The 12,580-nt window shown below is 45.1% G+C and overlaps 1 protein-coding gene across 5 annotated transcripts in view; it reads left to right on the top strand.

The window, feature by feature from the left end:
- Nucleotides 1–10,795, top strand: part of GATAD2B (GATA zinc finger domain containing 2B) — an 87,193-nt gene extending 76,398 nt beyond the window's left edge. For 4 of the 5 annotated variants that reach the window (XM_057725071.1, XM_057725053.1, XM_057725057.1 and 1 more), the window contains 8 exons: nucleotides 374–505; nucleotides 821–949; nucleotides 1,405–1,575; nucleotides 2,098–2,413; nucleotides 3,428–3,630; nucleotides 4,562–4,672; nucleotides 4,817–4,934; nucleotides 5,574–10,795. In XM_057725071.1, coding sequence (XP_057581054.1) covers nucleotides 374–505; nucleotides 821–949; nucleotides 1,405–1,575; nucleotides 2,098–2,413; nucleotides 3,428–3,630; nucleotides 4,562–4,672; nucleotides 4,817–4,934; nucleotides 5,574–5,707 — 1,314 coding nt within the window. In that variant the 3' untranslated portion in view covers nucleotides 5,708–10,795. The remainder of the gene's footprint in view (nucleotides 1–373; nucleotides 506–820; nucleotides 950–1,404; nucleotides 1,576–2,097; nucleotides 2,414–3,427; nucleotides 3,631–4,561; nucleotides 4,673–4,816; nucleotides 4,935–5,573) is intronic. The other variant, XM_057725080.1, reaches the window with a different exon arrangement.
- The last annotated feature ends 1,785 nt before the right edge of the window (nucleotides 10,796–12,580 follow it).

The following is a 12,580-nucleotide window of genomic DNA, read 5'->3' as shown; positions in this document are numbered from 1 at the left end:
CTATCCTGGGTCCCAGAATATGGAGGAATTCCTAAGTTTTTACGTATTTCTAGAGGAAGCATGGCTTTAAAAGATTGAGAAACATTATTTTAAAGGAAAGCAATATATCCCTTTGGCCATCCTTCTATTTTGCCAGGAATCTGGTTGATTAGCATTTATATGTGGTTGCTTCTTTCATTCTATAAGCAGTTCTTGAGTACCTGCTGAATACCAGGCACTGTGTTAGACTCTGTGCTAGGGACACAAAGATAACAATTCCATTGCCCCTCGTGCTTCTTGTGGAAGATGGAGATTTTGCACCTAAAAGAAAAGATCATCTTGCAGGAAAGGACTCTAACTGCTACCATAGCTGATAGTCTCCATGTTTCCTCAGGGGAAAGGCATTGAGGAACGGCAGCAGCTCATCAAGCAGCTGAGAGATGAGCTGCGATTGGAAGAAGCCCGACTGGTGCTGTTAAAGAAACTGAGACAGAGTCAGCTACAGAAAGAGAACGTGGTCCAGAAGGTACTGTGCCCGAGAAATTAGGGACTAGCAGAAAGCAAAGAAAATCTGGTTTGAAAATGGGCTGCCGCAGGTAGATTAGCTGGGTGGCTCATTCTTCTCTGGTTCCATGGTTTTTAGTCTCTAAATAGTGATTTTTTTTTTTTTTTAATCTTAGGCCTTAATCAAGGAAACCGTGATTCTGTTTTTCTCATTTTCCCTTCTGGTCAACAGGAGCTTCAGAATGACAAGTAGTTTTGAAAGTCTAAACGTGTACCAGATTTCTACCTCTGATTAGTTGGCCTTTTCCATTGTCTCATTTTCTCTTCTCTCTCCCAGACTCCAGTTGTACAGAATGCAGCATCTATTGTTCAGCCATCTCCTGCCCACGTGGGACAGCAGGGCCTATCCAAGCTTCCCTCCCGGCCTGGGGCGCAAGGGGTTGAACAGAATTTGAGAACATTACAGGTATGTGACCATAGTGTGATCTTAGTTTCAGGGGGCCCTGTTATCCTATCTCTGTTTTGGGGCTTTTGTGAAGATGAGAGAAGAACCTAGCCTTGCAAGAGATGTTGTCATTATAGATAGTCCTTTTGGTCCTTAATGGCATGATTTAGTCTGCAGTAGAAGGATGAATAACTGATCTTCCCACTGTAGTCTTTCTACTTCAGAGGTTTCCAGCTTAGTCCTTTTCCATAAAGGGTTACGTAGTTTATACCAAAAAAGCCAAGGAATTCCTAACCGCTAATCAAGTTTTACAGTGATGGCAGATTTATCCCGCAGGTCATTAGACCAAATTACCAAGTCTGACTATGTTTTCGTGTTTCCACTTAGCTATGTATTATAGGCAACGTTTTCTCCTTGGCATTCTGTGAGGCATTTTACGACCTATGACTATATCTTTTCCTTTTCTTCCCCTTCAGGGTCACAGTGTCATCCGTTCAGCGACCAATACCACCCTCCCACACATGTTAATGTCTCAGCGTGTGATTGCGCCAAACCCAGCCCAGCTACAGGGTCAGCGGGGCCCACCTAAGCCTGGCCTCGTACGCACCACAACACCCAATATGAATCCTGCCATCAATTACCAGCCGGTAAGAGGGAGCCCTAGTGGGGAAACAGAGAAATCCTTTATTTGCTTTCTCTGTTGAAAGGACCATAGATTTTAAGGTTTTGGACACTGAGAAACTTTAAGACAACAAAGGTGGTTTTGGTGGGTTGACAGTGGTCCCAAAAGTAGAAGCATTGAGGAATTATATGACTATACCTAGTAGAGAAGAAAGATTATATGCAGCACAGCAGCAGTAAGCTAACATCTGCCTAGAAGAAAGAGATAGAGGGATCTAAGGAATAAAAAGCATAAAGGATATATGACAAAGCATCCCAAATCTTTATTTTTCTCTTAGCAGTTTTAGTTCATAGCCACTATCATTCTTCTTTCTTATGTGCCAGAGTCCTTTCTCAGTAGAGAAGTTGGACGCCTCATGTCTTTTTCTGAGTTTGGGGGAAGCTAAGTAGTTCAGACTAGGATCAGATAGTGTTCTCTGCCACGGAAGGAAGAATTGGTTCTTTCTCCCACATGCCATCAACTGATCCCTATACTTAATCTATTTCAGCAGTCAAGTTCTTCTGTTCCCTGTCAGCGCACAACGTCCTCTGCCATCTATATGAACCTTGCCTCCCATATCCAGCCAGGGACAGTGAACAGAGTGTCCTCACCACTTCCTAGCCCCAGCGCCATGACTGATGCTGCCAACTCACAGGCTGCAGCCAAACTGGCTCTTCGCAAACAGCTGGAAAAGACACTCCTGGAGATTCCACCCCCTAAGCCACCTGCTCCCTTGCTTCACTTCCTGCCTAGTGCAGCCAACAGTGAGTTCATCTACATGGTAGGCTTGGAAGAAGTCGTACAGAGTGTCATCGACAGCCAAGGTAAGGCTGTTTTTTGGTCAGTCTTTTTATCTAAGCAGGAGGTTGCCAAACCTTATTGATATGGGCAGAGTATCACATGGTGCTGTGTAATATTAAATAGCCTCTCCTTACTATTGCCTGACCGCCTCCTGTCTCTCATTCGGGGGCTGTTTAGGAGCAGCATATCAAAAAGCTTTTTGTATACCTGTATATCTTAGGCTTAATATTTTTATTGTGTATTTTGTATATCCTGTCTATTTTTTGCAGTATATTGTATAGCTTTTAAATGTGCCTAACATGATGCATGCATAATTTGAAGACTACAACACTTATTTTTAATGTCAGTGTTTATGTGGCATTGTGCTGCATTATTATATTACTCCCTGCTGTTTGAGTACTTATAGTTGAGAAAATAGACAGACTGATAAAGATATCTATGACCACATGAAAGCTGTAAACCAACACTGAACTATAAAGTATTAACATCACACAGTCTATTCTGACAGAATTATTAAGCCTGAATTTCTAAACATAAGGACTTAGGGAAACACCTGAGGAAAGTGCCTAAAGGGCTCAGTGTTTGCTATAAACAGATCACAAAGTAAGTAATTCAGACTGATAAGTAAAAATCATGAATGTATATGATAGGGATAAGTGTAGTCTGAGGTAGAGTTGCTAAGAAGCAAAAGTACTGGCTGAATTAGGTGGAGCCCTTTGACTCTGAATTGACACACATTTTCTTCTCATGTGGTATAATAGGAAATCAGAAAACTTGGGTTCTTGTCCCAGCTTTGTCCTTTGGAGCTATGTTTCTTAGACTTAACTTTTCCTCATTTGTAAATGGGGGTGGTACTGTCTAATTCTCTAAAGTGATGTTGTTGCAATCAAAGGAAATAAAAGTATTTTATAAATTATAGAGTCTCTTTCTTAATTCAGCAGAGTAAACTCCTGGAAAAAGATTCATCTGATGAAGAGAAACAGAGGAGATAGAAAGGAAATGTGAAACCACTGATTATTCTTTTTGTTGGCATCTAGGAAAAAGCTGTGCCTCACTTCTGCGGGTTGAACCCTTTGTTTGTGCCCAGTGCCGCACAGATTTCACCCCTCACTGGAAGCAAGAAAAGAATGGTAAGATTCTATGTGAGCAGTGTATGACCTCCAACCAGAAGAAGGCTCTAAAGGCAGAACACACCAACCGGCTGAAAAACGCTTTTGTTAAAGCCCTGCAGCAGGAACAGGTAAGAATTCTGACTTCTCACCCGCCACCTGCCCAGACTGAGTTTTCCCCAGAGGCAGGTCTTTCTAGTTTAGAGGAGTTGTCTGTGTGATCCCCACAGTCCAGATGATCTAGGTTTCTGAATCTAAGTTCTTAGAACCTAGAGGCCTGGGTTCCCTTTTTTTCCTTCTTACCATTCTGCCTTTCCCACTTCCATTTGACTATTTCTGACTGGGTAAGAGCATAATGACATATAATGGCTGAGGTTAAGGGAGAGGGACAAAAGCCTTGAGACTCTTGGCTTTCCGTAATAGCACTAAAGAAATTCCTCTATTCTTGACTTCATTTCCTCAAACAAATGGATTTTGGTGAGAGGGATTAATATTGTACTAGAAATCTCTCTGAGAGAAGTAATTATCTGCAGTCCATATTTGACAAAGAAATGACAAAGGAAAGGGTAGATTATAAATCAGCCCGGTGAAGATTAGTGGTTGCTAAAGTGTGTGAACTCTCATACAGTATTAATAGAATGAGAATATATTGACGCGGGGAGGATGTGTTAGGAAGCGCAGATTCTTTTCCACTCCACCATCCATCAGACCCCTTTGGGTAGCATCATGGGTCTTCTGGAAAATGGGTAAACAGGAGTCAAAAACAAAACTTCAGTAACTCATCAGCCTTAATTAACTACATTAGTCAGCTCATCACCACCACCCAGATCTCTCCAGCCAACTTCTGAGAGCCAGCTTTCCTAGAGAGAGGGATTCCTTAATCACTGAAGTATATAGGTTACTTGTGCACAGAGATCTTAGTGCACCTACCCCACCAAACTCTTTTGCCTTTTCCATATCCCTCCAACTAGCTGGCAGCATTATAGATAAGAAGACCTCTAGGTTTTCTGGTTAGGAAATTGGGCACTTTCCTGCCCAGCTTGACCTGATGACTTCCAACAGGAAATTGAACAGCGATTACAGCAGCAAGCAGCCCTCTCCCCCACCACGGCTCCAACTGTGTCCAGTGTCAGTAAACAAGAGACCATAATGAGACATCATACGCTTCGGCAGGTGAGGATTTCTCTTGAGGTTTTGTCAGCCATTTATCCCAATTTGTCCTTCTTTCTGCAGCAAATCATACTGCTCTTCTGTACTCCCCTCCCCCTTACACCTTCCATCATGGCAAACTTATGATCACTTGTCTCATCATTGCAGGCTCCACAGCCCCAAAGCAGCCTCCAGCGTGGTATACCCACATCTGCCCGTTCCATGCTTTCCAACTTTGCACAGGCACCCCAGCTGTCTGTGCCAGGTGGCCTCCTTGGTATGCCAGGTAAGAAAGGTTGATCTGAGATTGACTAGTTACTATGTAATTCTTTAGCAGCCCCTTTAGGTGAGTTGTTCTTTCTTTTGTTTTCTGCTCGCTCTTTAGGCCCTACTCCCTTCACTCTTGTTATTTGGCAGGTGTTTGCTAAATCCATATTACATGCCAGGCACAGTACACTAGGGTTTTGGTGGTGGAAATGACACAGTCCTGTCTAGTGTGCCCTCTTGGTGGGCATGTGGTTATCAATCTCTTTTGGCCAGAGTAGCAGGGTTAACTGTCCTGATCCCGTTTGAGAGTCCCAGGGATGCTTCTTCACAATCAGCAGCCCCAAAACCAAAGCACAGTCAGTAATTCCCTCTGTTTGTCTTGATTATTTTCCTCTCACCACTGTTTTCTCTGACTTCTATACCATCAAGACCATGTTTATTATTCCTGGTAGGACTGAAGTTTTAGGAAGACCTTTCCTAAAGCTTGGGAGTAGGGTGGGTAATTGCTACTGGAATAAAGCTTAACTGAGTCTGGACAGATGTAGACAACATCTGATGTTTCCTCTGCATCTCCACTACTGCGGTCCCCGGGTAGCGTGGAAGAAGGTGTCATTTCCTCTTTTAATACCTGCCCTTCACTTTTGTCTCCTGGGTCTAGGTGTCAACATTGCATACTTGAACACTGGTATTGGAGGACACAAAGGCCCCAGTCTGGCAGACCGACAGCGGGAATACCTTTTAGACATGATCCCTCCCCGGTCTATATCGCAGTCCATCAGTGGACAGAAATAACGCCTGTTCCACTTGTACTGTCCCAACCTTGAATCCTTTACCCCTCTTCTCTCCCATTGCCCCCAACTTCCATCGCATGCAGTGCCTGTACTGGTGCCTACCATACACGGAAAACAAAACAGAAAAACAGAAGACAAAAAGTAGATATCAACAAGAAAACACACACCCTGCCCCGCCACCTCCCCTTTATTTCACACTGCTGCGATCTGTTCTTCTGCCACTTTCTCTCTTCAGTTCTCTTTAACAGTGAGGTGGATCTTTGCCTCTGATAGAGGTCAGAACGAGGTCCTGGGGAGAAATCTAAGCCCTCTGATATGTATTTCTCACGTTTGTTTTTATGCTTTAATTATTATTATCATTTTTAATGATGTTGTGTGTCCTCCCTTTGTTCAGTGGACGGTTAAACCTTTTTATTTTCCTCAATATTTTTTTTTCTCTTTTCTCTCATCTTTTTTTTTTTTAAAAAACACAAATGACATTCAGTTAAGTGATAGGAGCATTGCAGTAGGATCCCCAACTGCCAAGTAGGACATGACTGGGACTGTTAGGGGCAGAAGTTTTTAATGCACTTAACCCAGGGTCGGGGGAGGTGGTGGCCTCAAACAAGGAGGAATAGCACACCAGCTGTGGGGTGTCTCTGAGCTGGACAGTTCAGGAAGCAGTGTTGAGTATTGAAGTTGGGCTCTAAGAATGAGGGGAAAGAGCCTGGAAGGAGAAGCTTTAAAACTTAACCGCCCTAGAATTGACCCATAAAGAAGGGGGAGAAAGGGGCGTGACAGCATAGTGTTGAGCCGGGGGGTACTGAGACCAGGTCCTGGCCTTCTGGGTGCTGGGGGAGTGAGTTTGGTCTCCTGACCCCAGTGGAGACAAAGAAGTCTGTTCCAGGCCAACTAGCCCCAAATTATTTCATCTTCTTTTCTTTGTAAAAATTTCCCCCATCCCCATCTCTTTGTTTTCTTTTCTTTTTTAAAACCTAATCTGCCCTCGGTAACCACAGCCCCATCTGTAATATAGAGAAGTGGCTGTTCCCAGCCTGACTTTGCTGGGTGTCCTGGAAATTGGATGGGTGTGAGTGAGTGAAATGTCAAAGGGAGGAAATAGAGGAAGAAAGAAAGAGGGGTTTCCCTCCCAACAATTGCAACTTTCCCATTTGTCTCTTTACCCTCTGAGCACCAGGAGATGAGGATAAGGGCACCTAATCAGGTTGGAGCCCTGCCCTGACCCTGCTGCACTAACTGCAGAGCCAACCGCTCAAAGCCAAACAATTCATGTCAGAACCAATCCTGGACCTGTGCTATGAAAGTAGTCGTCTTTTTTCTCCCCAGAATTCTATAAATTTTGCTTTTTTGTTTGTTTTATTTTTTAAGTGCTACTAATGTAGAGAATGAATTGAATTGTGCAATGTTGCTGTTCTGGGGATTGGGGAGATTAGCATCCTGTTTGCCCACACTGTGGGGGAAGGGGAAGGGGACCAGGCTGTTTTTGAGGTAGAGAAGCCCCTTAAAGGTAGGGGTTTCTGCTCTCCTCAGTGTACGCCCACCTGCCTCTCCAGCTCTAGAAGCTGCCAGAGTTCAAGGAAGGGATACTCTCAGCAGAGAGGTGTGAAGAGGAGTTTAACATTGTGCCCTTAAAAGCCACCTGGGGAAGTTCCCCTACTTTTATTTTTTAAAATTAAATAATTTTTTAAAGTAAGAAGGCACTTTTAAAATTAACACACACACAAACTGCACATCCTCCCCATAAAGTTTGGGGAGGGGGTGGGAGAAGGAGCTGGAATCAGGCTCAGTTCCCCCCACACTGGCCTTTACTCCCCGTATTCCAGAGCCACTGTGGGTGATTATACTGGCCCTACGGGCCTTCCTGGCTTTTTTTTCTTTCCTCCCATCCCCCACATTCATTGAGCACTTAATAAAGGAGCAGAGATGCAGCCTGTGTCTGGGCTCCCCCAGTGGTGAAATGATCTGGAAGCTAGACGCTAGTAACAGGTAGTGATGGGGTCATTTCGAGTATTTTTCTGGGGAATGTGGAACCCCTGACTGTAAGTGGTGGGAGAGGGAGGGGGGTTAGTGGAACTGGGTCTGGGATTATTTTAAAGTTATATATATATATATATAAAGATATATTCTTACATCTTTCCTTTGCCCTCCATGCTTTGAAAGCACTGGATAAATCGTTTGGTTTTGCTTTTCTCTCTTCCACAAAATTGGAAGCTTTTTAAAAGATGTTTTCCCTGCAAGTCATCTTGCCTTGTGGCATGTCTGTCTAGCCTCTTCCCCCACCCCCCATAATAAAGTGCCATTTCTGTTATGTCTCCCCTCCCCCAGCTCAGAGGTGCTCAGAGGTATGAGGTGCCCAAGTTTGTCAGTTGAGATTAAAAGTAAGGAACAGACAATGTGCAATACCGTCTGGCTGGGGGCTGTCCCTGCCCTGAGCTGAGTCCCTTCCCTGGGAGCCAGGCCACCTTTGAATGGGGTTTGGAAGTAAGATGTGTAGAGATGGGAGATGATGGGGAAGGAAAGCCTGTAGTTGAGTGCCTGCCAAGGTGCTGAGGCGATAGTGGAGAGAGAGGGTGGCGTCTTCCCTGTTTTTATCCCGTCAGGGTCAGTTACATAGAGGCTGCTTATTGACTAGTATAGCTCCATGACCCTTTGCTCAGTTGCTGAGGTTTGATTTCTTACCCTTTCTTCTCCCCACTTTCATACCCTTCCCAGGAGTTAGTGACGGGGGAGAGGTTCCCTTAATCATGGTAAAGTATTAGCCTTCCACCTCCCCCTTTCCTTTCTCTCCCCCATCCTTTTGTCTTCCTCATTTCTCTGCTTTTTCATCACTGATTGCCTTGTGTCCCTCCAAGTCTATTGTTGCTGTCCATCCCCAGGCCTTGGGCCCCATAGACACTAAACCTCATGCCCTAAAGATAGGAGGAAAGACCCTCTGTTCAGAGTTATCCTTTACCCCTGGAGCACTGAAGCTAAGGGCGATGCTAGAGTGAGGATCCCACCAGTTTTGCCTGGCTTCTTCCATCCCCAGAGGCTTTAAAAGTAGTAGTTTATGGACAGTGGCTTACTCTGTAGAAGCCTGATATGGGTGGATGAGTGGTAAGGCTTGGGTAAAACTGAGGGACAGAGGTCCTTATTTGTCTTTTTTTTTTTGTCATTTGGCCACAGCATCTGGACTTCTTTCGTCCCTGGAATAAGTATTTTTTCCACATTTTTTGGATGTATGTATGGTAGACAGTTTTTTTTAAGACACAGAGATAAATGTTTTCCTGCTTTGGTTACCTTTCCTTTCCCCTTTAAAAGGAATTAGCTATAGAACTGCTTTGTAAAGATGCTTCTTGATATTTTACTTTTGTTCCTTTTCCCCAACCACTCCCTTTTCTCCCCACTTCTCCAGAAGGCATAACCTTCTTTCCACACCCCCCACCCACCCCAGTCCGAGGCTCCCTTCCCTTCCAACAAGACCTTCATTAGCTTATGATATTTGCTGCCGAGATGTTATAACAAGGACTCATTCATGTATATAAGCTATTTCTTGATCCATTTAAAAGGAATTGTACATTGTGTAGAAAAAAAAAAAAAAACTGAAAAAGAGAAAAAAAAGCCCTAGCCATGGATATTGTGAAACTGTGTTACGTCATTTTGTAATGTGCCCGTTTGTGTATGATCCGTGCAAAAGGGTTTCTGGGGAAGGGGAGGGGGTAGGGAGGCAGGGCTGTGGAGGGTGGGTAGGGGAGTGGGCCGGGCCCAGCACACTGAGACTGGCAGCTGCTCCAACCCCATCCCTCCTTAGAGATGCCACCTCCCCCACCACCCACCCCTGATTTGTGCCTTGCCTCCCCACCCTGGAGTAATCCCTCCGGGTCACCAGCACTGCCTTGGCAGAGCCCACTCCCTACCCTAACCTGCCCACCCTCCCTACCCCCCAGCATTAGGTTGATACTGTGGGGAAGTGCTGGGGGTTGGGAGGTAGCCGAGGAATGGGGCAGTTCCCGGGGGCATTGAAACCAAGTATTATTATGAATTGTAATTGTATTTGCACTGTTTTTTTTCCTCTGATTGCATCAGCATATATACAATATACCTATATAACAAAATTCAGTGTCAAGCTTTCTTATGCAAGGGATTTCCTCCAACCCCAGAAAAGAACCTAGTTTCATGGACCTTTGAGGGTGGATTGTCAGGGGATGATAGAATGATTTTAACAAGTCATCCGAAGAAAGTCTTCCCCTAGGGAGAGCCATATCCATCTGTACACAGTTTTAGGCTTTGTAAATTAGGGTGAGGCTGGGTTACTGCAAAAGCTAAGGCTCTTAGTCCAGACTGTGGAGAGTAAAGAGAACCACAACACAAAATGGGGTCGGGTGGGCTGGTGGCACAGTCTGGAGACCTGGAGTTTAGTCTCAAGCTTTCCTACTAACTTGCTATGACCTTTGGTAAAGTTAATTTTCTGGGTCTCAGTTTTCTTATTTGTGAAGTGATGGCAGACAGGGAGAGATCATCTGGCCACCATGTTTAAAATGCTTCCTTCCCCACCTACAAAACAACTTGAGGTGAGGAAAGTGTTAGGCTAAAAACCCAGGGAGGAAACCAAAGTGGCTAGTGTTGAAGTGGGTATATGTGTGACGGTGCCCTTGGAGAGCTGCCAGGCCCCTGCTGTTCCTTTTGGTTTAAGAAAGGCAGCAGAGTGGTTTTTAGGACATCAGTTAAACCTGTGACATCTTTGCCCTTATGCCTCTAGTCATCCAAGAGCAGGGACCAGGCCCCAAGCCCCACCTCACAAGCAGCTGCCCTCAAGGGTGATTAACCAGTGAATACCCCAGGTTGGTGGTCACTCACACCCTTTGTGAGCTACAGGATGCAGAACTTTCCCCATTTCTTGGTAGGAGAGTTCAGATATAGTCCACATCTTGTCTCCTTCCCTCAGATCTCATCTGAACCCCCTAAAGGCAGCTGTTACAATAGCTGTCTCCTTCAGGGGCCCAATTTCCCCACAGCCTGGGCTGAATACTCCCACACTCTAGGTTCTTTGGCTGGTAAAGCCTGGAGAGGATATAGGATGGTGGGTGAAGCCCTGGTGAAGGTGGAAGGATAGATTGGTGGTGGGGGGTGGGGAGCAGGGAGGTGGGATGGGGAATGGCCTTCTCTGAATGGGGTGGGTGGGAGGGGAACAAGACTGGGTGGGAGGGGAACAAGACCCTTTTGCACAACTCTTTAAGTTTCCTTTTTTTTTTAAAGAAAAAAACTCATTCTAATTTTCTGCATTGTGTTTGGGAATTAAAATGAAAAAACTAAGACCAATAGAAACTGGTTTTCAAAAAGGCAAATACACTCCCATCTGTTTCAGATGCTGCTGAGCATTTCAGCAGTGACAGATTCAAATAATAAGCTAATTTTTGGAGAAAGGATTAAAAGAAAAAACTTTGTAATATTTATCACTTGCAAGCTATGTTTAATAAAGAAAGGAATGGTTTCTAAACTTTCCTGTGGCTTGTGCTTTAGTCATGGTGGGGGTGGGGGTGGCAGTTTGGCGGGAGAATTTCAGGGGTGATTTGGAGATTAGCTATGACTTACATACTCCCTCCAGTCAATGGGGTACCTTTAGTTTGTGCCCTTTTCGTCAATTGTGATGATTATTTAAAGCCCTTACCTACTTCTGTATTCTTGTTCCCCTCACCTTTATGTATTGGGTTGGCCAAAAACTTCGGGTTTTTCTGTAACATGGGGAAACCGAACTAACTTTTTGGCCAACCCAGTAGCTCCAGTGTTCTGGAAGCCACTGATCCCACTTTAATTACCTGATGACTTAAGGTCTAAAGGTATCCGGAAGGAGGCTACATTGAACGCAGAGGTTGGCTCTCCATCCTGTCCTAAGGAGAGGTGTGCCCTAGTTGTCCTTGACCCGTCTCATCACACTGCTCTAGGCTCTAGTAACAATCCTTTGTAGCATGTTGGTTTCTCCAAGCGGGGACCTTAAAACAGCTCAGACTGTTCTTTTCTTAGCAAACTGCAGAATACATAGTTCCTTAGTCTGAATGCAACTTCCCCTGAAAGATTTGGAACTGTTCTGTCTTGCCATGTCATCACCCCCACTCCCCCAAATTTTCCTTTCAATCCAGAACATTAACCAGATCCTAATTTATTTTTTCCATTTTGGTTTATTTCCAACAAAGCACTTAGACCAGGCCCACCCAGAGGAGTGGGTGTCACTTCTTCAGGGACCTGAAGTTTGGGGCTGTTCTTAACCTCTTGGTCCCCTGCCACATTTCATAGTTAAAGCTGCTTCTACCTTTTGTGCAGTTGGGGAGGGGCAGGGCCCAGCCTTGCTGGAGTCTTGTCATTGGTACTAGCATCATTCTTTAAGAGCACAGATGAGACAGTGTGGGGTTCCCCTGAGACCTGGGTTTTCCTTCCTCCAAGACCCTACCCCCCTTTTGGCACAACACTGGACATCCTTGGAGGGAGGCAGATTGAGGGAGAGCTGGGGTCTTGGTTTTAGGGTGTGGTAGAGCTGGACGACAAGGGACAAGGGGGCCAGGAGTGCCATAGGTCAGCAGAGGGGGAAGTGGGAAAGAGGCCCTCTTTGGACCCCTAGAATTGAGGGGAATAGATGCGTGGGGTGCTCCACAGCCTCTGTGCTCATTCTACAAGGGATTCAAGGCCACCAAAACCTCACTGCAAACTAATATCTCCTTTCAAAAACAGAAAAAGGAGGAGGGATGCCTCCTGAAAAGGGTCAGTGCTTTGGATCTGGAAAGGGGGAGATGGGCATTTGGTTGCTCAGGGAAGCAGCGCGTGTGAGCTTAGATGTTCAGAACTCTTCTGGTGTTGGGACAAGGGGGCAAGGAACTCAGCAGCCCCTGTGCTCACCTGCCTG

Source organism: Hippopotamus amphibius, chromosome 1 (genome assembly GCF_030028045.1).
Source record: "Hippopotamus amphibius kiboko isolate mHipAmp2 chromosome 1, mHipAmp2.hap2, whole genome shotgun sequence".
Taxonomy (NCBI): domain Eukaryota; kingdom Metazoa; phylum Chordata; class Mammalia; order Artiodactyla; family Hippopotamidae; genus Hippopotamus; species Hippopotamus amphibius.
This window is presented reverse-complemented; position numbering and strand designations above follow the sequence as displayed.